At 40.8% G+C, this 27,323-nt stretch overlaps 1 protein-coding gene across 2 annotated transcripts in view; it reads right to left on the bottom strand.

Moving 5' to 3' along the window:
* LOC118004223 overlaps nucleotides 1-26,338 on the bottom strand; it is a 188,831-nt gene extending 162,493 nt beyond the window's left edge. The window contains exons 1-4 of one of the 2 annotated variants that reach the window (XM_034995456.1): nucleotides 25,842-26,333; nucleotides 22,132-22,262; nucleotides 19,129-19,233; nucleotides 6,296-7,318 (exon numbers count right to left, since the gene is read on the bottom strand). In XM_034995456.1, the coding sequence (XP_034851347.1) occupies nucleotides 7,187-7,318; nucleotides 19,129-19,233; nucleotides 22,132-22,262; nucleotides 25,842-26,028 (555 nt within the window). In that variant the 5' untranslated portion in view covers nucleotides 26,029-26,333 and the 3' untranslated portion in view covers nucleotides 6,296-7,186. Of the gene's footprint in view, nucleotides 1-6,295; nucleotides 7,319-19,128; nucleotides 19,234-22,131; nucleotides 22,263-25,841 lie in introns of those variants that run through there. The other variant, XM_034995455.1, reaches the window with a different exon arrangement.
* Nucleotides 26,339-27,323: the final 985 nt, after the last annotated feature.

Raw genomic sequence — 27,323 nt, 5'->3', positions numbered from 1 at the left:
CTTCAGTAATGTCAAGGACCACCCCTCTGGTAGGGATTCCACACCCCAGAGATAAATCTGATGCCATCTCTGCCTCAAAATATTGTGGCCATTTGAAGGAATCAGGCATGGGCCATTACATTCCTATAAGGTAGGATAGAATGAGTGCTAAATACAGGTTCAAAAAAGCCCTCATTCATTCTGAGTTGGTGAATTGAGGCCAGTTTTGCAGAGGAGGTATTTGATCTGGTTCTTTGAGGATAAGAAGGATTTAATAGATAGATAATAAGGGAAATAGTATTCCAGGATGGGGGTGAGAATGAGCCAGGCAGAGAAGCTTGAAAATGCTTTACTTAGGGAAAAATGAGGGGTCTGGTACTAATAAAGAGCAGGATTCAGACCAGGCTGTAGAAAACATGAAGCTGAAATGTATAATGGCATCCAATCACAATGCCTTGAGTGCTGCTGTAAGGAATTGGGTCTTTATTCTGGAAGGGTTGGAAAAACACCATGGCAGGAGTGAGCAAATTCTTCCTCAGATGAGTAAGATTTAGGAGGATCACTGCTCACCCACATGAAGGATGAAGAAACTAACATGCTACCGCTTGAAAGCTATTGTTCCTGCCCTAGGGCTGAGAGACAAAACCAGGACAAGGGTAGTACAAAGCAAAAGGAGAGAAGGCACAGAAAGAATCAGTAGGTTTCTGCAACTGACTAGCTGAGATATCACTGGCTGATACATGTTTGATCCCCCTCACCAGAGTGCAAATCCCTTGAGGGCAGGAACCATATCTTATTCATCTTTGTGGCCTTAGTGTTAAAGACAAGTGGCTCTCATTTTAGTAGAAGTCTTAACCTGGTGGCCTGAGGTGGGTTACAAGGGAGTCTGCAAGTCTCCCCAAAATTATATGCAGAATGTTTTGTCTGTGCACACAGGCACCTTTCTGTTACAGAGGGCCTACAGCTTTTATCACATCCTTAAGGGGACCTGTGACCCGAAAAGTGGTTAAGAACTGCTCTAGAAATTTGTCACCTTCATAAATGTTTCTGACTCTTGGTTTCTGTTTTTATTCCTTCTCTAAGTACTAACTTCCTATAAAAAAAAAAAAAAAAAAGACAGGGTCAAAAACATTAAATGGGTCCTGGAACATTATTATATTTTATTTGTAGTAAAAACCCAACATATAAATTCAGCTGAGTCTAATATGCTGAAACTCTGAAAGACATTTTCCCTGCCCGTATCTGACCTCATTCTCTGGTAACACACTCCATTCCAGAACCTACTCTCTAATAGCTGATGCATCTATGAGAATGTGAATCAATTTTAATTTGGAGTTTAGCTTCTGCAGCAAGTGCCTTTGAAGAAGCACCTTCCTGAGAATGCCAACTTGCACCTTTCAATTACGGCCAGATAATTAGGATGGAGGCTCGCCTGCTGCCAGTTCCATTTCTGTGTGGGTGTTAGGGGACAGATGTGGCCCTTCTGGGCAACAGACGCTTTCACCAAATGTTGAAAGGGATCATACTGTCCAAACCCAGGCTGAAGGAGTTTGTGCCACTTTTGCCTGCCAGGACCGTCTCGGAGACGTGGCTAGGATGCCAAACTACTGGATGCTCTGTGATATCCCAGTGGTTTATAAGGACTACTTAACAGAATATTTACAAGTGGGACTGGCCTAGAGAATTTGGAACATATGTTCCCTAGAAGAAGAAAACAGCCTCTGACCTCAAGAAAAGATGTAGTCCAGTTGGGGTGGCGGGTAGGGGATAAGATACACACACTGAAAAAAAAAACAACCTACTTGACAAAGGGACACAGAAGTGTGTGCTCAGTGCGAGGCAAATTTTTTAGGTAAGGGGAAGGGAGGTTGTAGGAATTCAGAGAAAAAAGCTGCCACTGTGTAATGAGGCTCATAAAAGAACGACATGAAAGAGGGGGCAAAGGCAAGGAATTAGCATGCTCTGCACCACATATTCTCACATTTAACTTAATTTCTTTTCTTCTGACAATTAGGGAGAGTCTACTCCGTGCCAGCTACAACACCAAGTGATTTTGTATACATTATTTGTTAATCCTCACAACTACATTTGAGGTAGGGATTATTATCCTCATTTCATGAATGAGGACTGAAGCTCAGAAAGAGTAAATAAGTTTCCTGGGACATGGCTATTAAGTGCCTGGACCAGAACTATAACCCAGATCTGTCCGACTGCAAAGACTGAATTCTTTTCACACCACACAGTGTCCCTAAAAAGCTATTAGTACAAAGTGGATGAACCTAAAAAAACATTAAGCTAAGTGAAAGAAGCCAGGCACAAAAGGTCACATATTGTATGACTCCATTTATGTGTAACATCCAGAATAAGTAAAACTATTGACAAAAAAACCTAATGTTTTCCAGGGCCTGGGGAGAGAAGGGAATTTCAAAAGGGTTCCCTCAGTATATTTGGGGGACAGTGAGGTGCCTAAGTCTAGCAGCATGATGAGCCAACATTCTCTTCTCAACTCAAGGGAAGACTTTGAATAAAGGTGTATCACTCTTTAGCTGAGAGTGAGAGTTCCCAGGCACATACATCTGTGTTTCTGAATCACAACAGAAGGAGCTTCCCCAAGATTGTCCAAAATGCCCCTGAGAGCATTTATGAGGAGTGACGCCCACCCCTGCTGTGGATCCTCCTAAATTAAGAAGACACAAAATTCTTTTGGTCATTCTCAAATAACTCTACATATAGTCATTTCTTGGTTGCTTAGTAGCAACTTCGAATCTCTGTGAATCTGAAATGTATGGAATAATCTCTTAGCTAATGAAGGTGCCTAGCCAGCCTCCCAGCATCCCATCTCAACTGGGCTTTGTTCTTGGCATTGAGGGTACAGAAACTCTCATGAAAGATCTGAGGGGTCACAGGAGGTATTTAATTTGGTTTGGGGCACCTGGATGGCTCAGTCGGTTAAGCGTCTGCTTTCAGCTCAGGTCATGATCCCAGGGTCCTGGGATCGAGCCCCACATCGGGCTCCCTGCTCACTGGGAAGCCTGCTTCTCCCTCTCCCATTCCCCCTGCTTGTGTTCCCTCTCTCACTGTCTCTCTGTCAATTAAATAAATAAAATCTTAAAAAAAATAATTTGGTTTTACTGCCTTTTATGTGGGAAATTATAGGCCCCATGAAAATGGGGACTTATGAAGGCAGACAAAGGTCTGCCATCCAAGTAGCAGTGAGCCTGGACACGGAACTTCTCTCAGAGCTTCATTCTCCTTCCAGACTCTTTGGGAAATGTTTGCCTTCAACTTGCACTACTCTCAGAAGTATCTGTATTAGTGATGGGGGCTTCTGTTTGTTTATTTGGAGTTTCACGCAGGAAACTGACCCTTTCAAACCATTGGAGCCTTTCTCGTAGCGAGGAGGAGTTGGCAAGTGGGCTCAATTGTTCCCTTGCCCTTCCCCAGTCTCTGGTCTACCTTCCTCATGGCCACAGTCAGTTCAGGGATCCCTGGCAGAGGGGACATGGTTGCCCTGATGAGCCTGTAACTCTGTTTCCTCCTAGCACAGGCTCTGTTCTTAGAGAGCAAAAATGAAACTCTTCATCTACTTGTTCATACCCATTGTTGGGGTACCCAGAAAGATGTGTTTCCTGGGGATCAGCTCAGAGTTCTGCATGATGCCCACTATGATGCTGAAAGTTACATTCTGTGTGGAGTCCAGTAAGAGTTCTATGGAGTGTTCAATGGAGTGGCACACACAGAATTCCATCCAGTGCCCAGTGACTGCCCTGAGCCCAGTGGGGTGTAATGTGCTACAACCAGGGCAAAGCCAGTGAAATGACCTCAGCCATCCCAAAGGTAGTATCTGTCAAGTTCTAGGCCATGCTCTGCAAAATTCCCCTTGAAGTGCTGTGCCCAGCGACATTGTTCAACACGGTGCTAAATATAATGCCTAGTGCCCAACAAGTGCTTATTTGATGGCCTGCATGGTACCCAGTGAATGGCCTTCAGAGAGGAAGTTTCTCTCCTGCCCACAACCTCCCTTGACAGTGTCCTATGACTACCCTCTCTGGCCTCCGGATGACCGCAACCCCACTGCCAGCCTCTCCACAGGCCCCTATGGTCTTTAAAAAGCCACATAATATCATTAAAAAAAAAAAACAACTGGGTGATATATGCAACTAATGAATCATTGAACACTACAACAAAACCTTATGATGTACTATATGCTGGCTAACTGAACATAATTAAAAAAAAAGATGGGGGCGCCTGGGTGGCTCAGATGGTTAAGCATCTGCCTTCAGCTCAGGTCATGATTCCAGGGTCCTGGGATCGAGTCCCACGTCAGGCTCCCTGCTCAGTGCAGAGCCTGTTTCTCCCTCTCCCTCTGCCATTCCCTCCACTTATGCGCTCTGGCTCTGTCCATCTCACTGTCAAAAAAATAAACAAAATCTTTGAAAAAAAAAAAAAAGTTTGAGGTCAAATGGAAAAAACAACAACAACAAGCAATTTGTTCCAAATCTGAAGACAGACAAGAAAATACAAAACCCCAAATACCAAGGTAACAAACTTTAGTTTTATTTTGAGATTCTTTTTTACATTGTTTTAAAAACAGCATATAATAAATACTTGTAAACAGAACAATATAAGCAAATAGTACAGAAATCTATTAAGTATAAAGTGAAATACCCTGTTCCCTTTCCTTTTCCTCCCATCTCGCTTCAAGCCCTTTTTCTGGAATTAGCCACTATTCATTTGGTTTGTGTCCTTTCAGATATGTTCCACGCATTACTCAAACACACGTATTATATACATATAATTCTTTTTTTTACACACACATAGGATATTACTGATTCATTCTTCTGAAGCATACTTTTTCCATATGATATAATGTGGTAACTTTTCCATGTCTGTACATGTTTACTTCATCATCTTCGACTAAAATATATTATTCCATAGTACAGAAGCACTATTACTTCTTTAACCAGCCCTCTGTTGATGGCATTTAGATCATTTCCACTTTTTCATTGTTACAAACAACAATGCAATTAACATCCTTTAAATTCTGATAATGTTGCAAAATCACTCTTCAAAAAGATTATAACAATTTACCTTCTTAATGACAAATGCAATAAAATCTTTCTGTTGCTTCTGGAAAGCCCTCAATTGACTCCACTTTAAAAGTTCCAGGTAATATTGCAAGTTTCAGGTTCAGAATGGGAGCGCTCATTCTCGCTGGGCTTCAGCATCGTCCCGGTGCCTTGCAACATGGAAGCTGGAATCAAGTCCTTGGCACTCTCTCTCAGCCCAGGTATCTGGCACCTCCCGGCTGCCAGCAGTAAAGACCTGTCCTCAGTGTTCAGGAAGCAGGCTTAGCTCATGTGGCCATCAGGGTCTGCAGTACTTCCGCTGCCCCCAGGCCTTTTTCCAGGGATCCAGTGAGTCAGCAAGAGACAGAGATCATCTCTAATTCCCACAGAACAGTCCTTCTGCCTGTCTGACACGCCTCTGTCCTCCCTGGCTTTCCCCTGCCTGGAATGGAGCTCCTCTCTGCCCCTGCTCCCAGGCCTGCTGCCTCTTGCTTGGTCCAGCCTTAGCCCCAACATCTCCACCACTGATGGCCATGGTGAGGGCCTTGAGATACCCACTGCCCTCTCACTTCTCCACCTGTTGTCTTGGATCAGAATTCACCTCATCCTCTAGAATTGGACAATTTACTGCTTCTTTATCATAGTTGCCCAGGCAACCCTCTGCCAGCCTGCATTCCCCTCCTTCCCACAGCACCAGGGCCTCACCTCACATTTTATTTATTCATTCAACAAATATTTATTATGTGCTATGAACATTTTCTACTAAATTGCACAATTCTGAAATAACTTGCATATACATCAAGCTCTGTATTTCTACTGCAATATGGATGACAGGTTATTGAAATTTTATGAATTTATTACTATATACTGGATATAGTTCAGTCTTTTTCCTGGAAGAGATGCTTTCCTAGGTAGTTACCATTAGAGTACTATAGTCCATCCCACTAACATGTTATAACAGCCAACATGTATTAAGTACTCACCAAGTGTTGATCTAAGAAGTAAGCATGTGTTATTATGTTAAAAAAAAAAAAAAAAAGATAGCAGGAAGGGAAAAATGAAGGGGGGGAATCGGAGGGGGGAACAAACCATGAGAGACTATGGACTCTGAGAAACAAACTGAAGCTGTTGGAGGGGAGGGGGGTGGCGAAATGGGTTAGCCCAGTGATGGGTATTAAGGAGGGCATGTATTGAATGGAGCACTGGGTGTTATATGCAAACAATGAATTATGGAACACTACATCAAAAACTAATGATGTAACGTATGGTGACGAACATAACACAATAAAATTAAATTAAAAAAAAAAAAGAAGTGAACATGTGTTAATTAGTAATCCTCACGAAAACAACCCTATGAAATAAGTACTACTGTCATCCCCATTTTATAGATGAATATCTGAGGCTAACTAAGTCACATACAGAGCCAGTATCCAAACCCAGGCATCTGAGACCAGAGCCTGCACCCTGAACCACTATGACATTCTGCCTCTCTCCATAGTGCTTTTCTGCATCAGATCCTTGGACAGAAGCCCAAAAATTCATCAATGGCAGCTTTGGGAAAGCCTGAGAGATGAAGGGTCCAGGACCTAAAATGAGAGCAACAGCTCTGGACTCTGGCCAATGGAACTCCTTAGCAAGCTGAGTGATCTGCAGGCAGTGGGCACCATCGTCTAGCATGTTCCGGTGATGTGATGAGAGAGATACATGGAGGCCAGTACTGAGGACACAGAGTTGTCAGTTCTGTCCTGCTAATAAGAAATGCCATTCATTTCTCTTCTTTCAACTCCAGTCATCTCCAAGCTCCTCTGCGTGGTGGTTAAGATGTCACTGTGAGAATTAAGGGCAAGGATTCTGGGGTCAGAGTGTCTGGGTGCATCCAAATCTACGAGTTCATAGGTGTGTGACCTTGAGATAAGTTGCAAAACATATCTGTGCCTCAATTTCCTGGTATATAAAATGGTACCAATAAATGTGAACTATTTTAATACCATCCCAAAGGCTGGCTGACCACTTGGGAACAGCTGAGGCATAGAACATAAAGCCACCACAAGACCTGTTTTTGTATAGGTGCTACACAAGGTGCATTCAGAGTGGGGCAAGATGGCAGTAGAACAGCACTCTGAGCAAAAATAGCTGTATTAGTTTGCTAGGACTGTGAGAATAAAGCGCCACAGACTGGGTAGGTTAAGCAACAGAAACATATTGTCTCTCGGTTCTGGAGGCTGGAAGTCCAAGATCAAGGTGTCAGCAGGGTTGGTTCCTTTGGAGAGCTGTGAGGGAAGGATTTGTTGCAGGCCTCTCTCATTGGCCTATGTGGCTATCTTCTCCCTTTATCTATCCACATCATCTTCCCTCTATGTATGTTTCTGTGTTCAAATCCCCCTTTTTGTAAGGACACCATATTTGATTGGGCCCACCTTAATGACCTCATTTTTTTATATTATATGTTTATGTTTATAACTATAAGTAAAAGAAAAAAACATAAAAAAATAGTAAACAACCGTTATATGAAAACTGCTAGTGCAGTCTTGGAGTTGACAATTTTCTTTTTAGATTTTATTTAAATTCAAGTTAGTTAACATATTAGTTTCAGGGATAGAATTTAGTGATTCATCAGAGGCATATAACACCCAGTGCTCATTACATCAAGTGCCCTCCTTAATACCCATCACCCAATTACCCCTCCCCCTACCTATCTCCCCTCCAGCAAACCTCTGTTTGTTCCCTATAGTTAAGATTCTCTTATGGTTTGCCTCCCTGTCTGTTTTTATTTTACCTTATTTTTCCTTCTCTTCCCCTATGTTCATCTGTTTTGTTTCTTAAATTCCACACATGAGTGAAAATCGTATGGTATTTGTCTTTCTCTGACTTATCTCGCTTAGCATAATTTCTGCAGTTCCATCCACGTCATTGCAAATGGCAAGATTTCATTCTTTTTGATGGCTGAGTAATATTCCTCTCTCTCTCTCTCTCTCTCTCTCTCTCTCTGTGTGTGTGTGTGTGTGTACACACACCACACCTTCTTTATCCATTCATCAGTCAATGGACATCTGGTTCTTCCCATATTTTGGCTACTGTAGACATTGTTGCTAAAAACATTGGGGTGCATGTGCCCCTTCAAATCAGTATTTCTATGAGGCCAGCTTTACCTTGATCCCAAAACCAAAGACCCCATTAAAAAGGAGAATTACAGACCAATATCCCTGATGAACATGGATGCAAAAATTCTCAACAATATACTAGCTAATCGGATCCAACAGTACATTAGAAGGATTACTCACCATGACAAGTGGGATTTATTCCTGGGCTGCAGGGGTGGTTCAACATCCGCAAATCAATCAACGTGATACACCACATTAATAAAATAAAGGATAAAAACCATATGATCCTCTCAATAGATGCAAAAAAGCATTTGACAAAATACAACATCCTTTGATAAAAACCCTCAAGAAAGTAGGGCTAGAAGAAACATATCTCAATGTCATAAAGGCCATATATAAAAGACCCACAGCTATTATCATCCTCAATGGGAAAAAACTGAGAGCTTTTCCCCAAAGGTCAGGAACACAACAGGGATGTCCACTCTCACCACTGTTGTTCAACATAGTACTAGAAGTCCTAGCCTCAGCAATCAGACAACTAAAAGAAATAGAAGGCATCCAAATCGGCAAGGGAGAAGTCAAACTTTCAGGATTTACAGATGACATGATATTCTATGTAGAAAACCCGAAAGACTTCACCAAAAAATTGCTAGAACTGATACAGGAATTCGGCAAAGTCACAGGATATAAAATCAATGCCCAGAAGTCTGCTGCATTTCTATAAACCAATAATGAAGCAGCAGAAAGAGAAATCAAGGATGGCTGTGTAATATTCCATTGTATATATATATTTATACCGCATCTTCTTTATCCATTCATCTGTAAATAGATATCTGGGCTCTTTCTTTGTTCGGCTATTGTGGACACTGCTGCTATCGACACTGGGGTGCATCTGCCATTAAAAAAATGAAATCTTGCCATTTGCAACGATGTGGATGGAACTAGAGGGTATTATGCTAAGTCAAATAAGTCAATCAGAGAAAGACAATTATCATATGATCTCACTGATATGCGGAATTTAAGAAACAGGCAGAGGCTCATAGGGGAAGAGAGAAAAATTATGAAACAAGATGAAACCAGAGAGGGTGACAAACCATAAGAGACTCTTAATCTTGGGAAACAAACTGAGGATTGCTGGAGGGGAGGGAGGTAGGGGATGAGGTGGCTGGGGGATGGACATTGGGGAGGGTATGTATTGTGGTGAGCACTGGGTATTATGTAAGACTAAGGAATCACAGACCTGTACCCCTGAAACAAATTTTTTAAAAAGGAGCTATAAAAGAGGAAAATAAACTTTACAAAAAAAGAGCAAAATCAAGGAATCGATCCCATTTACAAATGCACCAAAAACCATAAGATAACTAGGAATAAACCTAACCAAAGAGATAAAAGATTTGTACTCTGAAAACTACAGATCATTTATGAAAGAAATTGAGGAAGACACAAAGAAGTGGAAAAACATTCCCTATTCATGGACTGGAAGAAAAAAGATTGTTAAAATGTCTATACTACCCAAAGCAATCTACACATTCAATGCAATCCCTATCAAAATAACACCAGCACAGAACTAGATCAAAGAATTCTAAAATTTGTATGAAACCAGAAAAGACCCCCAAATAGCCAAAGTAATGTTGAAAAAGAAAACCAAAGCTGGAGGCATCACAATTCCTGGACTTCAAGCTGTATTACAAAGCTGTAATCATCAAGATAGAGGCACAAAAACAGACACATAGATCAATGGAGCAGAACAGAGAACCCAGAATTGGAGCTTCAATTATATGGTCAACTAATCTTCGACAAAGCAGGAAAGAATATCCAAAGGAAAAAAGACAATTTCTTAATGGCCTCATTTTAACTGATTACCCCTGAAATAAGATTACCTCCTCCAAATATGAGATCACGTTCTGAGGTACTGAGAGTTAGGACTTCAAAATATGAATTTTCAAGTGACATAATTCAAACCATAACAATCACTAATGAAAAGAGTTACCATTTATTGGGCAACTATCATGTGTCAAACACAAGATAAACTCTGACTCTTAAAAACCCAGAGCAAATCTTAAGGTATCCACTAAGAAAACAGATTCAGGGAGTCATAGTGACTTGCCCAAGATTATACAGCTAATCATCAGTGCAGCCAAGATTTGGATCAGGACATTCTGACTCCAAACCCATGCTCTTTTGATGCCACATAATTATATCCTTTTTAGTTGGTTCCTAACTTGCCAGTGACTTGGGATCATTTCTGTGAAGATACAAGGGCTTATCTAATCTCTGTGGCCCCCTCCGGAACTCCTCTGCACGGAAGGGGTTGGTGCTGTTCACATACAGATCCACGGGGACTCTAGAAAATCACAAGCTAGCAGAGCAGGAAGAAACTTCTGGTGTCATCCAGTCCATCCCCTCTTTTACAGATAAAGAATGAGCTACTTACACAAGATCACACAGGCAGAGAATAGTCTTGAATCTGCTCTCTACCCAACACTGGCCTTACTGGAAGAAATTGTGAACTTTGCTGGCTGATCTCATTTATTCAGCAAATTGTCTTAACAGACTTGAGCCATTTATATAAAATCATGAGATTAGTCATTCTTAATCAAATAGTCTGACACAGTATGAAACAGCCAAGGATAGGTCTGTCATGCAAACATCCCGCAGCTTTAATTACCAAATGGCCAGCCCCTCACATTTATCACAAGAAGTATTAAACTTCTTATATAACTTATTTTCTATGCCAATACTTTGAATAGTAAGAAATCAGGAAAAAGGTAATCTGTACTTGTCACAGGAATTATTATACAAAAAAGGAAAAATGCATCAAATTTCCACATCCATTCTCCAGACTGAAAGCATGGTGTTCCTCTGCAATAGCATCCGTCTTCCCTCAATCACCAGCTCTAGGGCACAACCACCTGGCCAGCATCTGGGGCAAATGTCCTCTGCCATGCTGGCTTCCTCTGTCCCCAAGTACAGCCCGAGTTTCTCAACAACATTAATCAGGCAGAACGTCAGGAGAACTGAGACAGAAACTCGACTGTAGGCTGGTATGACAGGTATGATTCCAGGAAAACAGTTAAAGATCTAGCAGCTCCAGACCCAACTCTGCCTATCAGAAACAGGACAGCCTCGGGCAGATTCCTTTAGCCTTTGAAAACCCAATTTCCTCATCTTTAAAATAAGAGAAATAGTTGCCTGCATCACAGGTTGTGAAGATTAAACAACACGACTGTTAAAATAAACAGCACAACACTTGTGGTGAATATAACATAATGTGTCAACTCAACAAATCACTATGTTGTACACCTAAAGCTAATGTAACCTCGTGTGGCAACTATACTCAAAAAAATAAATTTAATAAAAATAAATTTAAAAATGAAATGCACAGCACAGTGGCTGGCACATAGTAGGGGCTTAAATACTTTTTTTTAATTGAAACGGTATGGCAAATAATGTTCTTCCATCTAAAACTGATCTGGAGTAATCTGTTCCTTCCCTAATTCATATATAAATAAGGAAGGCATTGGGAGTATCACAAGCCCTAGCATGACCAATCTCTGTTCTAATGCTGCCACCTGCTGCTGGAGAGCCGGCATCCCATGCTGCTATTTCCTGGGGATGCACTGAAACATGAGGGACCATATGGGGTGCATCTCTATACCATCCCTCCCCAGCACACTTATCTCCGTTGCCATCATTCAGATCTGAAACGTGGGCATACCTGACTTATCGGGTCCTGGGGTTACAGCCATATTTCCATGACAGGAGGGACTTTTCGGACAGAGGATGACATTTTCCTAGTAGGTCACACATTTCCAGCATTAGGAACATTAGGACAGCCAAGAGCTGACCTGCACCAGAAGTCAAAAATAGTATGCAGCCTGCAGACACGTTTCACTGAACCTAGATAATGTTGGCCCACACTGTGGTTCATAAAATTCAAATTAACCACCAATGCTTAAATATCAGGTTTCACCTTAAAATGTGGATTTTCTGATTATTTTCTCCCTAAATCCCAATCACAAAGACTTGCACAGAATAAGATGGCTAAATAGAGTAAGACTGATTTATACCTTCATGTAATAATAATAATTAGTGACTACCAAGCAAATCATACTTGTTAAAAATAAGGCCAAAAAGAAAATTCACAATAACGTAAGTTATAGTCAGTCCAGCTAGATAGGAAGAAAATGCTAATTATAGGGTCTTTGTCAAAAAATGTTGATGGAGGGGCGCCTGGGTGCTCAGTCGTTAAGCATCTGCCTTCGGCTCAGGTCATGATCCCAGGGTCCTGGGATCGAGCCCCGCATCGGGCTCCCTGCTCAGCGGGAAGCCTGCTTCTCCCTCTCTCACTCCCCCTGCCTGTGTTCCCTCTCTTGCTGTGTCTCTCCCTGTCAAATAAATAAATAAAATCTTAAAAAAAAAAAAAAAGTTGATGGAAAAAATTCACTTTAATAAAAATTTTTCAGTAAAATAAAAATTTTAATTGGAAAAAGTGAGTAAATGTGTTGTATAGGAAATTGTTGAAAAATTATATTGGCTTAACTATCTGCCCTCTCTCCAATACCACAGAAAACCCATGTTGATAGCCTAGTATGCTTCTATATATTTCTGTATATTTCTCCATATTATAATCTCACATACTCATATTCACATCGCCAAAGGCTTTTCATTCTTTGTCTTATAAAAACCGAATCATATTATATATATTTCCTGGCATCTTGTTTTTCTCATTTAACAATATATTTAAGGGTGCCTGGGTGGTTCAGTTGGTTAAGCGACTGCCTTCGGCTCAGGTCATGATCCTGGAGTCCCAGTATCGAGTCCTGCATCGGGCTCCCTGCTCAGCAGGGAGTCTGCTTCTCCCTCTGACCTTCCCCCTTCTTGTGCTCTCTTTCCCTCATTCTCTCTCAAATAAATAAAAATCTTTAATAAAAATATATATATATATTTAAAAGATCCTTCCAACAATGAATTGTGGATCACTACATCAAAAACTGATGTATGGTGACTTAACATAACATAATAAAATAAAATTTAAAAAAATAATAATAATAATAATAATAAATAAATAAATAAATAATCCTTTCAAATCAGACTGGGTTCATTTGTATTAAAAAAATCAATGAGTGGTGCCTGGGTGGCTCAGTTGGTTGAGCTTCTGACTCTTGATTTTGGCTCAGGTCATGATCTCAGGGTCCTGGGATCCAACCCCAATTCAGGCTCCCCATTCATCGGGGAGTCTGCTTGTCTCCCTCTCCCTCTGCCCATCCCCCTGCTCAAGCTTTCTCTCTCTCTTAAATAAATAAATATCTAGGGGAAAAAAGTCAATGAGAGGAATTGCCAAGTTGAAGGAAAAATATATTTTTATTTTTAAAAGGAGTTGCCAGATTACTTTGCAGAAGGACTGAAATAATTCACCTTTCCTTTGGCAAAGTATGCAAGTACCTCTTTCTCTATAACCCACCAGCAGTCATCATCACTGCTTCTTTCCACCAGTCTGGTAGAGGTAAGGATTAATCTCATTATTACTTTAATTTGCATTTCTCTAATTTCTAATGAATTTGGGCACCTTTTCATATGTTTGCTGGCAAAAAGCTTTGCTCTTCCACAAAATGCCTGTTTATATGACTTGGTCATTTTTTACTGGGTAGTTTGTCTTTTGCTTCCATTTGTAAGAGTTCTTGGTATATTTTCATTACAAATTATATATCTATCATCTGCATGACAATCATTTTTTTCCAAATCAGTCATTTCTCTATTGACTCTGCTGATGAACTTTGCCATACAGAAGTGTGAATTTTTATATAAATAAGTATGATTAAACTTCTGGTTAAAGGGGTATTTCCCCAGCATTCCCAATTCTTAGGAAATCTGGGCATGCAGCCTCCCAGATTATCTTGCAAGAAATTATTGTATAATTTTTTATATTTAGTCCTTATACTTAATTTTTTTGAATAAATGTAAGACAAGGGTCCAAGTTTTTCTTCTAAATAGATAGCCAGTTTTGCCAGGACCATTCATTATAGAATATATCCTTTCCCACTGAGCTAAACTACCAACTTTCTAATGTAGAAGATGTTTATTTAGTCCAGGATCTATCTCCAGAATCTTTATTCTGTTTTACTGATCTAGTTACCTATTCTTATGTCAATGTAATATTTAATTTATCGTATGCTCTGACATCTTATAAACCCTCTCTCACTAGTCTTCTTATATTTTTCTGAGCCATCTTTGGGCATTGATGCTTCTGTATTCTCCCCACCCCAAACCCACTGGGATCCTAATAAGAATCACATTAACTCTACATATTAATTTTAGAAGAACTGACCATTTTAACTTGTCTTCCCATCCAAAAACATGGTGTTTTTATTTGCTTATATCTTGTTTTATGACCTTCTATTAAGACATATAACTCCTAATGATTTATTTTTTCCATATTAAATTTATTCCTGTTTTATAATTTTGTTGTTATTAAGCAGTTGCTAGCATTTCCATTTGTAGCTCTTTATTTTTGTAGGTAAAAACTGCTGATATTAATATATTTATCGGGGGAGGCAGAGGAAGGGAAAGAAGCAGACTCTCCACGGAGCAGGGAACCCGATGTGGGGCTCGATCCCAGGACCCTGGGATCATGACCTGAACTGAAGGCAGACGCTTAACCGCCTGAGCCACCCAGGTGCCCTGGCTTCCTGGATTTTCCATGCATATAGTCATATGGCCAGAAAAAGAGCTTATTTTTCTCCTCTTTCTCAGTATTTTTTTTACCAATTATTTTACTTATTCATTATATTTGCACAAATCTCCAAGACAATGTTAAATAATAATGTCGAGGATAGGCATTTTGTCTAGTTCTTGCTTTGAATTAAACCCAATGGTTTTACTATTTTACCATTTAGGATAATATTTGCTGTTCATTTTGGTAGATAATCTTTACTTTGGGGGTAAGTTTTTCTTAGGGATAGTCCCTAATTTAATCAGATGTCTTTCAAACTGATATGTTGATATATTTTTCCCCTGTAATTTATTGATGAATGGATCACGTTGATAGGTTTCCAGTAGTTGTATTCTTGAAATAAACTATACTTGTTTTACTACTCCTAAATACATTATTAGAATCTATTTGTTAATGTTTTATTTAGAAATGTTGCACCTATATTCATATGTGATCACTGTCTATGACCTAATTATAAATTTAAACTGTCCTTTAAAAATGAGAAAAACAATTGTGACTCTGTCTGGGCCTGTTGTCTTCTTCAATCATAGCCTTTTAATCACCTTTCCAACATGTTGTATAGTAACTAGTACATTCATATTTTCCACATCGGCTTATTCCCTTGGGGGATTTATATTTTGGGGGGAAATCAACCCTTTTTTTTCCTGTTTTCAAACATACTGCCATAGAGATACATGTAGTATTCCTTACAATTAGTTTAATCTCTGTCATTTCAATTTTATATACTTTCTGTTCTCCCTGTTTTTTCTTTAATCATAGAACCAGGGTTTGAACTCTAGTCTTTCTGTTTCCAGCCCCTTGTTCCATACTATATACCCTTAAGGTTAATTTAGGCTGAATTTATAAATGTAAATTATTTTGACTGATTTGATTGAAGAGATTAGTCAACTGCAGAAATCAGATTTGTATGAAGTTTAAATTATCCTAATTTTTCCTTAAAATAGCTATCTTGGCACAAATAGAATCAGCAATAATATATGCATGCTTGGCAAAATCTTGGGAGAATTTGAATTGTCTTCAATTAGCAAGCAGACCTCTTGTTTTCCCTCATTCTAAAATTGGTTTTTAACCAGCACCAATAATTTCTATGGAAGAAAGCAAAATCCTCTTTATTTAAGACTATAAATGTTATTTAATTCTTGAAAATGGTATTCAAACTAACATGAGATTTCTTTCAGTTTAATAAAATACTACCTAATTAGGAAGAAGCTTTACTATTATCTCTAGGGATATATTAATATCATTAAAAGAACATATGGTTGAGATAGTTGTATGTACATTTATAATTTTGTTCCCTTCTGAATATGAAACACTAATTAAGATTATTACTATCTTTAAAGCTTTTTCTCAAAGGAAATGTTCTTCATTCTAAGCTACATATCTTCCTTTCAAAAAAAAAATTTTTTTTAAGAAATCCTGAAATTCTACAGATAGATACACTCTGGTTGTATCCAAAGGAGGACTCCCTTTCTCCCTCCCTCATTATATTTCTATAGTACAATATCAATCAGGGCTGCTTGCATGTGTTGCTTTCTTTCTCTCTTGATGACAATTTCTTAACAACTGTTTTTGTTTTTTTTTTTTTTTGAGAAAACTGGAGAGATAAACCAATTCTCCATATAATTGAGGCAAAAACAAAAGAAAAGAGCATAGGGCCTGACAGAAGGGTACAGAAAAGACCATCCTCTGGACTTAGATATAGACTCAGACTATTATTCATCCATCCATCTTGCCTTCTCCTCATTTTAAACATCTTCTCTGCCCTCATGGTCAGTATACTTCAATTTGTCCCATGTTCCTCTGTTTTACTTCCATCTTAGAATTCCACTTTCTTATTTTCTTGCTGTATGTATAATCTGATCTGTGCCTAAACGATTCTTCCATCTCCCTTCCTTGTTATGAGTTTAATTGCATACCCACAAAATTCATATGTTGAAGTCCTAACCCCAGTACCTCAGTATGTGACATTATTTGGAAATTTGGAAATAGGGCCATTGCAGATAAAATTAGTTAAGATGAAGTCATACTGGAGTAGGGAGGGCCCCCAATCCAATATGACTGGTGTCCTTATTATGAAGAGGAAATTTGGCACAGACAAACACACAAGGAAAGGAGAGTGCCATGTGATTTACAAAGGCAGGGATCAGAACATGCCAAGGAATGCCAAGATGGCCAGCAAACCACCATAAGCTAGGGGAGAGGCATGGAACATATTCATCCTCATACTCTCTGAAGGAACCAACTCTGCTGACACCTCGATTTCAGACTCCTAGCCTCCAGAAGTGTGAGACAATACCTGCCTGCTATTTAAACCACCCAATCCGTGGTACTTTGTTATGGAAGCCCTAACAAACTAACATATTCCCCAAATGTAATGGTATTTGATCTACACTCATCCACATTAACTTATCACTTTAACTGATAACAGTGGTCACCACGTCCTTGTAAAATTCTCTCCTAACACTGCAAAACTATAGTCTGTTGATCCTCTTCTGTTGATTTTTCTTACCTTCTTCTCTGATTTCTCTTCCTCCAACCCTCCAAAATGTCAGTACCCCCAGGTTGCCGTCCACAGTCATTTCTATTATTAGTGGTAATACATTTTTTGAAATAATTCACTTTTATTGAGCATATGCCAGACATCATCCTAAATATTTTACATATACCATCTTACTGAATTCTCACATCTACTCTGAGAAAAACGCTATTTTCTATCCCATTTTGTAGATGAGGAAACTGAGGCTTAGAGAGGTTCGGTAACTTGCCCACAGCCACAAACAGTATGTGGCAGAGCTGAAATTCAAACTCAGGTCTGTCTGACTCCTGAACACAGACTCACTCCCATATTGTCTCTCACTCTTTCTCCACAGAGAACAGATCTCTCTCTACCTGGCCTCTGAAACCTTACAGAATTCTGCTGCTTTGTTTTCTTTCCAATGCAAATGAGCCTGTATTGTGTATCTCCAGAGCCATTTCCCCTCCCATACTCCAAGTCTGAATTTCCACCTTGAACTCCTCTTGTCCAAAACTGCACGCCTCCCATATCCTTCCATATATGCTTTGCCTTCTGCACCCCCTGTTGATTCCACAATCTCCTCTGCCACCCATGCTTATAAACATCATAGCATTTTTTTAAAAGATTTTATTTATTCATAAGAGATAGAGAGAGGCAGAGGGAGAAGCGGGCTCCCTACTCAGGGAGCCCGATGTGGGACTCGATCCCAGGACCCTGGGATCATGACCTGAGCCAAAGGCAGAAGCTTAACCATCTGAGCCACCCAGGCGCCCACATCATAGTATTTTTGATTCTCTCTGCCCCTGGCCCCTTTTTATAATCAGTTTATAATCAAGTTGTGTTAATTTTACTCCAGAACTAAGTTGCCCACTTGTAGTAATGCTACACTCTTCAAAGCCCCTTTCCTGCCTGAACCATCCCCAAATCGCCTCTGAACTCACTTTATTGTCTATTTCTATTCATCTTGAATCATTACCACTTCCCACCCTCTATTCCAGTGATTGGTCTACATGTCTTATATCCCCCACCAAACTATGAGCTCCTACAGGGTAGGAACTGTGATTCATCTCAGAATTTGCCACAGGCCTTACACAATATCTAGCACATGGTAGGTGCTTAGCAGGTATTGACTGGCTTAATTTGTAAAGTCTCTAAGTAAATTAATGTATTAGCCAACGTGACTATTAGACCATTTGAAATCCACAGAGCTCAGAGCAGCAAAACCTTCAAAGTAGATTCAAATCACCAAAATCGCCAGGAGATCTGATTCACCTGAGACCCATTCTGATCCTGTCAAAGGTTGTCATTATGCACAGCAATCCTGCTTTTTTGTTCCTGTGGAACACTCCAGGCTAAACCATCCACTGGCACCAAAGCCCTTTTCTCCTCACTCCCACCACACCCTGGAAGGTCAGAATATGTCATTATCCTTCATGTTTCAGTCTACAAGATGCTGGGTAGGTGCCTAGACCCCTTTGCAGTGATAGTAACTCTTGCCGAAGTACTTTGAACTTGGCAGGTCCCATTCACCCTGTTGTTATGAGCATTCCCAAGCCCAGAGGCCACCACTAGGAGGCTCCAGCATGTCCCTGAAGCCAGGCTGTTCAGCAAGTCTCTGGGAATGATTGGAGAAAAACTTCAAAGTCCTCATGCCAATCTCCAGATAGGGGAATGCAATCAGGCCATCATTGCAGCAGTGCTCCAGATAGGGCAATCCCAATGACCACTCACCTGAGTATATAGCCAGAGGGTGTCCCAGGGCCTGATGAGGAACAGGTGTTTATCTTGTCCCTGCATATTGAAGATTCCTGTGGCAGTTATGTGGATGGCCCCTGCCTGCAAAACAAAAGAGAAGGATAAGACCTAATCATCTCACAAAGGGAAGAGGGGCTTTGAAGAGTGTAGCATTACTCTTTTTTTTTTTGGCATTGGTCAACTCACTATGCATAGACTGTCTTGGTGCTACTGTTCAGTGTTCATGGCACAAACACATATAACCAAGTACCCCCTTCTAAAATGCTCTACACTGATTGCAGCCATTGAATTCTTACATATATCAAAGGGATCAAAGATTCTGTGTATAAATAGAAATCCAGACATATGAAGTATTTCGATCTTGGAATGACTGTAAAGAAAAAGGCAAGACCTATAACTTTATTTCTTTCACCAGCTTGATTTCAAATGAGGTATGACAACTAAAGTCATTTGCCAATTTTTGTAAATTAATAGTTAGCATAATCAGAGAGTTGCTTCTAAATTGTATGAAGAACCAAAAACATCTGGCAAGTAATATATTCTACAAATTGAAAATACTTAAGTCAGTTTTCAGTAAGCTCAGACAAGGAACATTTGCACACGCCTCTAATTGTCTTAGTATTTATACATGCAAACTGAGAAAAATATTGTATTGTGGGAAACATAAAAACAGTATTTTAAAAGTACAAATAACCTTTCAAAAGTTGCACCATATACTATGATGTCATATCTATTCTCACACTGGTCAAAAGTATCTATAAAATATTATACAGCGTGATTTTATTACAACACAGGAACAATGTACAAATAATATTTAAGATCCCAAGTTCCCAAATAGTAAGCTTTGAACCTCAAAAATAGTATTTGGAGTAATATAAATTTTACTGCTTAAACAACAGCAAAAAAGACTAGGTGATGTAATTGGGAATTTAAGCAATCATCTATTTGCACAAACGTACTCATGTTTCCAAACTGAATGTTTTAGAATAAGCACAGTTTTAATTTAATAGCTAAGGATCAAACTCTAGGTTTTGTTTAAATAAGTATTTCTCATATGGTAAGGAAACCTAAACACAGGCTGTTTACAAGACATCAAAACTTCTGGGGAAAAAATTAATATATGGTCATTTTTACATTTGCCAAAAATCCCTCTTTATAAACCATCAGTGACCAAATTTTTTTACTATTCAGCTGTTTCCTATAAATATAGTTCCACTGAGGATAACTACATTTTTTTAAACTTTTTTTTCTGGAAAGGTGCACCGCTAACACTACTATTTTGTATTCTTATTCAAAATGGAGGTCAAATAACATTGCTTTATGTATTTGTTGGTAACTCGATGTTAACATCCCAAGAAATTACTGTTGCCCCACTTCTCCAGCCCATTTTCTTCAATCTACAGCAATAAAAAAAATGCTAAAATTCAAATTCACATATGTATGTATGTGCACACATGTGTGTGTATCATGCTAAATTTTTTTCTTTTTTTTATTCTTTTTTGAGAAAGAGAGATAGCAGGGAGGAAGGGGCAGAAGGAAAGGGAGAGAGAATCTTAAGCAGGCATCAGGCTCCACACCCAGCACAGAGCTGACTCACAGCTTGATATAATGACCCTGAGATCATGACCTGAGCCGAAATCAAGAGTCAGACGCTTAACAGACTGAGCCACCCAGCCACCCCTGGATTTTTAATTTTCTTAATAGAAAAAAGAACACCGAAACATAAAAACAAAAAACTCTGCTTTAAATTTGGATTTGCTCATATTCCTGTGCAATTTCTAGGCTTAAACTTTTGTCTTGGTTATTTTCACTAACAGCTTTCTAGGAATATTTGTATCATGGTCACTTTTTAAGAAAAATGATTAATTCCATCTTGCCATTAAGTCATGATACCTGAGTCTTCATTATTATCTTCTATAAGGCCCACGGTCTCCAAAACATTTTTAGGAGTCCTGCATACTCCATCACAAGCATCCAACATGTTACAAAATACACTCAGCCCCTTTTAACCAAATCCTGCTTCCTCCAGTCCAACTCGAATCCAGAGGCTTTCCTCCAAATCTACTTTCTTTCTGAAGAGCAAGGAGGTAGCTATGGCTGAAGAACGCAAGAAATCTGACTGGACCCCTCTTGGGTGCCCACGTGACTTCTGATTCTCTTAAAGGATCTTAAGTTGCTCTGAGTGAGGTGGCTGCACTCTTGAGCTTTTCTCCACTTAAAGATCTCTGCTAAACTTCTGCAGAATCACAAAATGATGACTCCCTTCTCTACTTCTACCTTCCCTACTTCCGTCCCTAAAATGTTTGGGACTTGCTAAAGACAAATAACTGCAGTGACTACTATGATAACTGGGGAAAAGTCTCAATTAAAAAAAAAAAAAAGACTTCTGGGGAGCCTGGGTGGCTCAGTCATTAAGCGTCTGCCTTCGGCTCAGGTCATGATCCCGGGGTCCTGGGATTGAGCCCCGTGTCGGGCTCCCGCTCCATGGGGAGCCTGCTTCTCCCTCTCCCACTCCCCCTGCTTGTGTTCCCCCTCTGGCTGTCTCTGTCAAATAAATAAATAAAATCTTAAAAAAAAAAAAAGTCTTCTGAGTCAGAAATATCTCTTGACTATGATCAAAACTATTGCCTATTTTTCTAGTGCTTGCTGTGCCCATTTGAGAAACCCGCTTATCTTTCAGACTCTCCACCCAAAATTCATCTTCTGAGTTACATGTTTTCAATTCCAGCACAGATGGACTGGATGACAAAGGAAGCTCTATGCTATGAGGACAGCTGTTTATTTCAGGGATGGCAACTCCTAATACAAGGCCAACAATGATTGCCTTTGTGTGCCCTTTTCTGTTTTTCGGAATCTGCTAGGATCCTACCATCAAAATAGTAGGAAGCAGTTTTAAGATCTTCATTGCAATTCTCTCTAGAAGTACTGGTTATCTGGTGTTCACTGTGTTCATCTTGACAAGCACACATATATACTTACACAGCTCTCTTGGTCTCGTCTTGATTTACTTTCCTGGGGAGAGATGAGGTTTCTGTAAAATCTTTTATAAGTTATGTCTGACAATGGGTCTTGCCGAAGACTTTTTGGATGTGTTTTTCTTGTCTTCTTTCCTTTTTGTCAAATTGACAAGAATAAAGATGAAAGAGAAAAGGCTTGATCCCGATAAGTGTCATCTTTGGTTGGCTTGATATTGCCTACACCCTTTTGTCATGTTTAGAATGTTTGTTTTTAGGAGTTTTATTCTTTCTACAAGACAAGGTATGAAAATACATGAGATGTTTTTCAAAATACTCCAAAATGATATGTTCTGAATTTTCCTTTATAGCCATCAGAGTTTTCAAACTGGTGCTCATCTGGTTACAACTGATGATACTTAAGACATACAAAAGTAAGCTCAATTCCTCCACATAATAAACATTTAAGTCATCACTATCTGCACACAAACCAACACTAGGTGTTATCTATGGTCATAACTCAAGAAGGTTCATTGGAGACGGGGAGATATAGGTCCCTGAAAAGAAAAAAAATTAAGCCACTATATGAGCAAGTCCATAATAGGTGGTAAGACTGAAGATGGTTATATCTAAGAGTAACTATGCAATAAATATTCTTTTAGTAATACTACAGGTAGTACATATGACAATGCTTTGATTTCAATACAAGTAGTGTTGGATATGTTTAGCAACACTGTAAGATAATTCAGTGACTTGATGTACTTTAGGTAGAAATGATTACTTTCCTGAGCATGTGCTCCCTAAACAAAGTACAGGCTGTGAATTGATTTTTAAGCAGAAAAAAAATTTTGTTTCCAACTTGCCAATTTAGTGAAGTTTAAAGAAGAGAATATTTCTGTTTGATAAAGTGTATCAAAGAGGTATGTGATGTTTTGAGTAAGAAAGGAGAGGATCAAAGATGAAACTTCAACTGGGGATCGCGCATCTAGAAGAAACATCATTTTAAAACCAGACACATCAAATCACCAAAAATCAAAGATGCCAATTTACAATAGCAGCTGTAGTCATCTAATAACATGTCATAAAACCAACAAAGCCATGTTCTGCTGGAAGGTACTAGCAAATATCTACATAAAGTCCCCCCTAAGACTAGCGTATTATCTAGAATAGTAATTTACACTTGTACACTGTTTCTGCTTTCAAAATGTTTTCACATCCCATATCAATAATTTAATGAAAAAGGATGTTATGTGATGTGCCATATACAGCTGTAATGTAAACTAAGAGGGAAAACATCTGGACCATTAGGCAGTGGTTGCAGGCACGATAGCTTTGTCTTTTGTACATTGTATTATGTCAAGATAAACTCCAGACTATGAAACTGGGCTCCAATCAAACAAAATCAAATAAGGCTGACAAAACCACCTAAAAGCCAAGGCAAGAGAAGCACATTGGGTATGTGAATCAAACATCTACCTACTGACCTACACAACAACAGGGAAGGAACAAAAATAGAATGCAGATCTAGATTCCACGGGTTAATTTAAACTGCTTGTCATTTCATCTTTAAATCTGCCACTTTGATCAGGGTTGGCAACAAGGAAATAGAGTGTGGTTTACAGAAAGGACCTAGTAGGAAAGAGAGAAAAAGTTATGCACCAATATACTCACTAAACCACATGGCACTTCTCCGAAGCTAAACATAATGACCCCAGAAAACAAAACTGTGAAGTGGCTAGGCAGTCTTCCTTTAGGAGAGCCCCCTTTCTTGGGCTATTTCTCACCTTGTCTACTACCTCCCTATTACAATTTATTAGTCCCCCCACCTGACAGTTATACTCCTCAACCCTCCACTCTCAAGCCTTGGAAACAAGAAAAAAGCTTCAGTGTGAGTGGGATGAGGTCAGATATTCCTAACCAAAATTTAACATATAATATCAGATGTCTGGAAGTGACCTTAGAAGTCTCTTTTCCTTAATTTTTCACCCCCTGCATCAATTCTCCTATAATAATCTTCACACATGGAATCCAGTCCGAGCAAACACCTCCTCTGATTGTAAATCAAGGCTTCCTGGGGAGAGCCCATTCCATTTCTGGACTGTTCTAACCATTAAAAGGTTTTCAGTCATGCTAAACAAAATTAGCTCCCTACAGTTTCTGCTCACTTGAGAAATATAAAACAAGTCCTTCTCCTCCTGGCAGCCCTTCGCTTTATTTGAAGACATCTGTCACCTCCCCCACTGAGTACCATGTCCCTGCAGTTCAAATATGCCCAACTGCTCTTCATATGACATGATTTATAGACTCCTAACCATCTCACCCACCCTCTCTTGGACATGCTGCAGTTCAATAAAGTCCCTCTTCAAAAGTATGGAAGACAATATTGCAGGGAGTCCCTCTTGCCCAGAATGAAAGAAAATATTGTAGGAATGGCCTAAATAAGGAATGAAAGCCTTTATCGGCCATTAAAATAATTGCCAGCACCAAGGATAGAATGAACAAGAAAAGGGTTTCTATTATTATCAGACTGGGGGGTGGGTGGCAGGAAGGTGGGAAAGAGAACTCGCCATGCTTTTCATTCTGTGATTTTGGAATTAGATTTTACCACACAAATGAGAAGCAGCTGTGTGCAATGCTCTCTGCTAGGGATTTTTGGAAAAACAAATGAGTAAGATACAGCCCTGAAAGCATCCCACAAACCCATCCTCTGCCCCTTATCCCCTCCTCTTCATGCAAATCACAATCACACAGGTCTTTTTGATAAGGCAGGCTTGAGGTACTCATCCATGTCAGAGCACCTGGTTGGGGCTAAAGACCCTCTCAGGAAGATGAGCTTGACCTAACCCCAGAAAAGGTGTTAACGTCTGTTCCCTTGGACCACAGGAGTATTTAATATGTTTCCATCACGGGTCCCATTGACACTCTCATCACACCAGCCTCGCTCTTGTACACTGTACCCGCTCTTCCCAGTCTGAGAGCTCTCCCCTCTTCTCAAAACACAGCCTTCTCCTCCTTCGTCGGCCCAGATCCCCTGCTACTACACATGTATTTCCATTCTCCCTGACCCTGAGGTGGACTCCCCCAGTTCCTGCTGACCGGCAGGTCCTGAGCACAGGGCTTGTCTACCTATCAGAGTCCCCAACACCTTGCATTCCCTTTGCCCTCGTCACTGTTTGCAGCCACCAGTAAGGACACACACCCTGAGGCTGTTCAGCTATACCAGACTTCTACAGAATCCAGAACCGAAAGCCCTGGAGCTCATTCGTTCTACAGCTGACAAAATGAGCGAAGTCCAGAAAGTTAACTGATCCCTTTGAGGTAACAGAGGGACCCTCGTGTGATAGCGTGTATACTATCTTGATTTCCCGGCTCAGGGCCCCTTCCGAGGGAGGTCGTTTTTAAAATCTAAACACTTCCTGTTTTGAAGTATCAGCCTGGAAGTGGATGTGACTCTAGCTCGTCCTCTCAATATCTTAAGAAAGAAGTCTAAAAACTCAATGCCCACCACACGGTACAGAAGATAATGTCGCCTCGGTGCTAACTGCCTGTCAGAGCGCTCGTCTCCCACATTCCTCCGGCAGAGGGCGAGGATTCGAAGCGCAGGACTCGGCTGTACTGGATTTTCGCTCCTCGGGGCCTTCGCACGGCCCGGGCTCGCACGCCCTAGCACCAGGCCGAAGAGAGGGGTGGGGCAAAGCTGCGGCGACTCGGGCGGCCAGGCCCCGCCCCGCTTACCCGGCCGGGCCTTCCCCGGAAGAGGGGGGCGCTCTCGCTCCCGAGTGATCCTCGGGGTTCGGACTCCCCCCGGGGCGCGCCCGGACCCGCCGGCGGCCTGGGCTCCGTGCCTTCTGCCCGCGCAGGAAGCGGACCTGGGCAGCAGTCCACGCCGGCAGGGACTGAGCGGAAGCCCGGAGCCCGACATGAACGCGCCGTGTCCCGCACCACGCTCCGGGCCACGCCCCCACCACAGGCCACGCCCCCAGGCCCCCGCCTGCGCGCGCGCCCTCCCTGCTCCCTCTTCACTCGGCGGTCGGGTTCTTCCACCCTTCCGCCCCTCCCCCCTTCCTCCCGGGCCGTGTGCCTCTCTCTCCCCGCACCGCCCCGCACTCCTCAGGGACTGCGCACTTCCGCCCTCCGCTCCCGCTTCCAGGCCCCGCCCAGAGGGGCGCGGAGACCCCACCGTTAAGGCAGTATACCCCCTGGCAAGAAGTCAGATTCTGTCCTAGATGCTCTCGGTTTGAGCCCCCATGTGGTAAGCATTCGTACCACCCAAGAGTGGACAATTAAATGTAATAATATGAGCTAACAGAGAACGTAGTAAGTGCCAGGATTTGTTCCAAGTAAGTTACCAGTATTGTGCCCATTTTACAAATTGGAAGACTGAGGTACAGGTTGATTAAAAAGTTTAAGACTGGGGCGCCTGGGTGGCTCAGATGGTTAAGCGTCTGCCTTCAGCTCAGGTCGTGATCCCAGGGTCCTGGGATCGAACCCCACATCGGGCTCCTGGCTCAGCCGGGAGTCTGCTTCTCCCTCTCCCTCTGCCTCTCCCACTGTTCATGCTCTCTCTCTCTCTGTATCTCTGTGTCTCAAATGAATAAATAAAATCTTTAAAAAAAAAAAGTTTAAGACTGATGGATAAATGGGAAAGTGGCCATCCATACAATGGAATATTAGTGAGCAGTAAAAAGGAGCCAACTGCTGATATGTTCCAGAACTTGGATGAATCCCAAAAACATCATGCTAAGAGAAAGAACCCAGACACAAAAGAAAACACGTAATTCCATGCACATGAAATTCTAGACAAGGCAAATCAATAGCGACAATAAGCAGACCAGTGGTTGCCTGGGGCCAGAGATGGGGCAGGAAGGAACTTTTGGGGGTGATGGATATGTTCCAAAACTTTATTGTGATGGTGGTTGCACAGCTGTGTACACTTACCCAAATGTATCAAGCTGTACGCTTCAAATGGGTGGTCTTTGTGGTATGTACAATGTACCTCAAAACACTGCAAAAAAAAAAAAAGAGAGAAGGAAGAAAGAGGGACAAAAAAAGAACTCTGGATAACACCAAGGATAGAGAGGAAACAGGAAAGGTGGAGAGAAGTAGGAGAGATGTGAGAAGTAAGAAAGAGAGATGGCACCGAAGCCAAGTGGAGAGACTAGTGCCAGGTGCGTTGTGGATGCCAAATAAATTCTTGTTGAATGACTAAATGAGCAG

This window comes from Mirounga leonina, unplaced genomic scaffold, assembly GCF_011800145.1.
Source record: "Mirounga leonina isolate KUSES-001 unplaced genomic scaffold, KU_Mleo_1.0 Mir_92, whole genome shotgun sequence".
Lineage (NCBI taxonomy): Eukaryota > Metazoa > Chordata > Mammalia > Carnivora > Phocidae > Mirounga > Mirounga leonina.
Note: the sequence above shows the minus strand (reverse complement) of the source record. Positions and strands in the feature narration are given on the sequence as shown.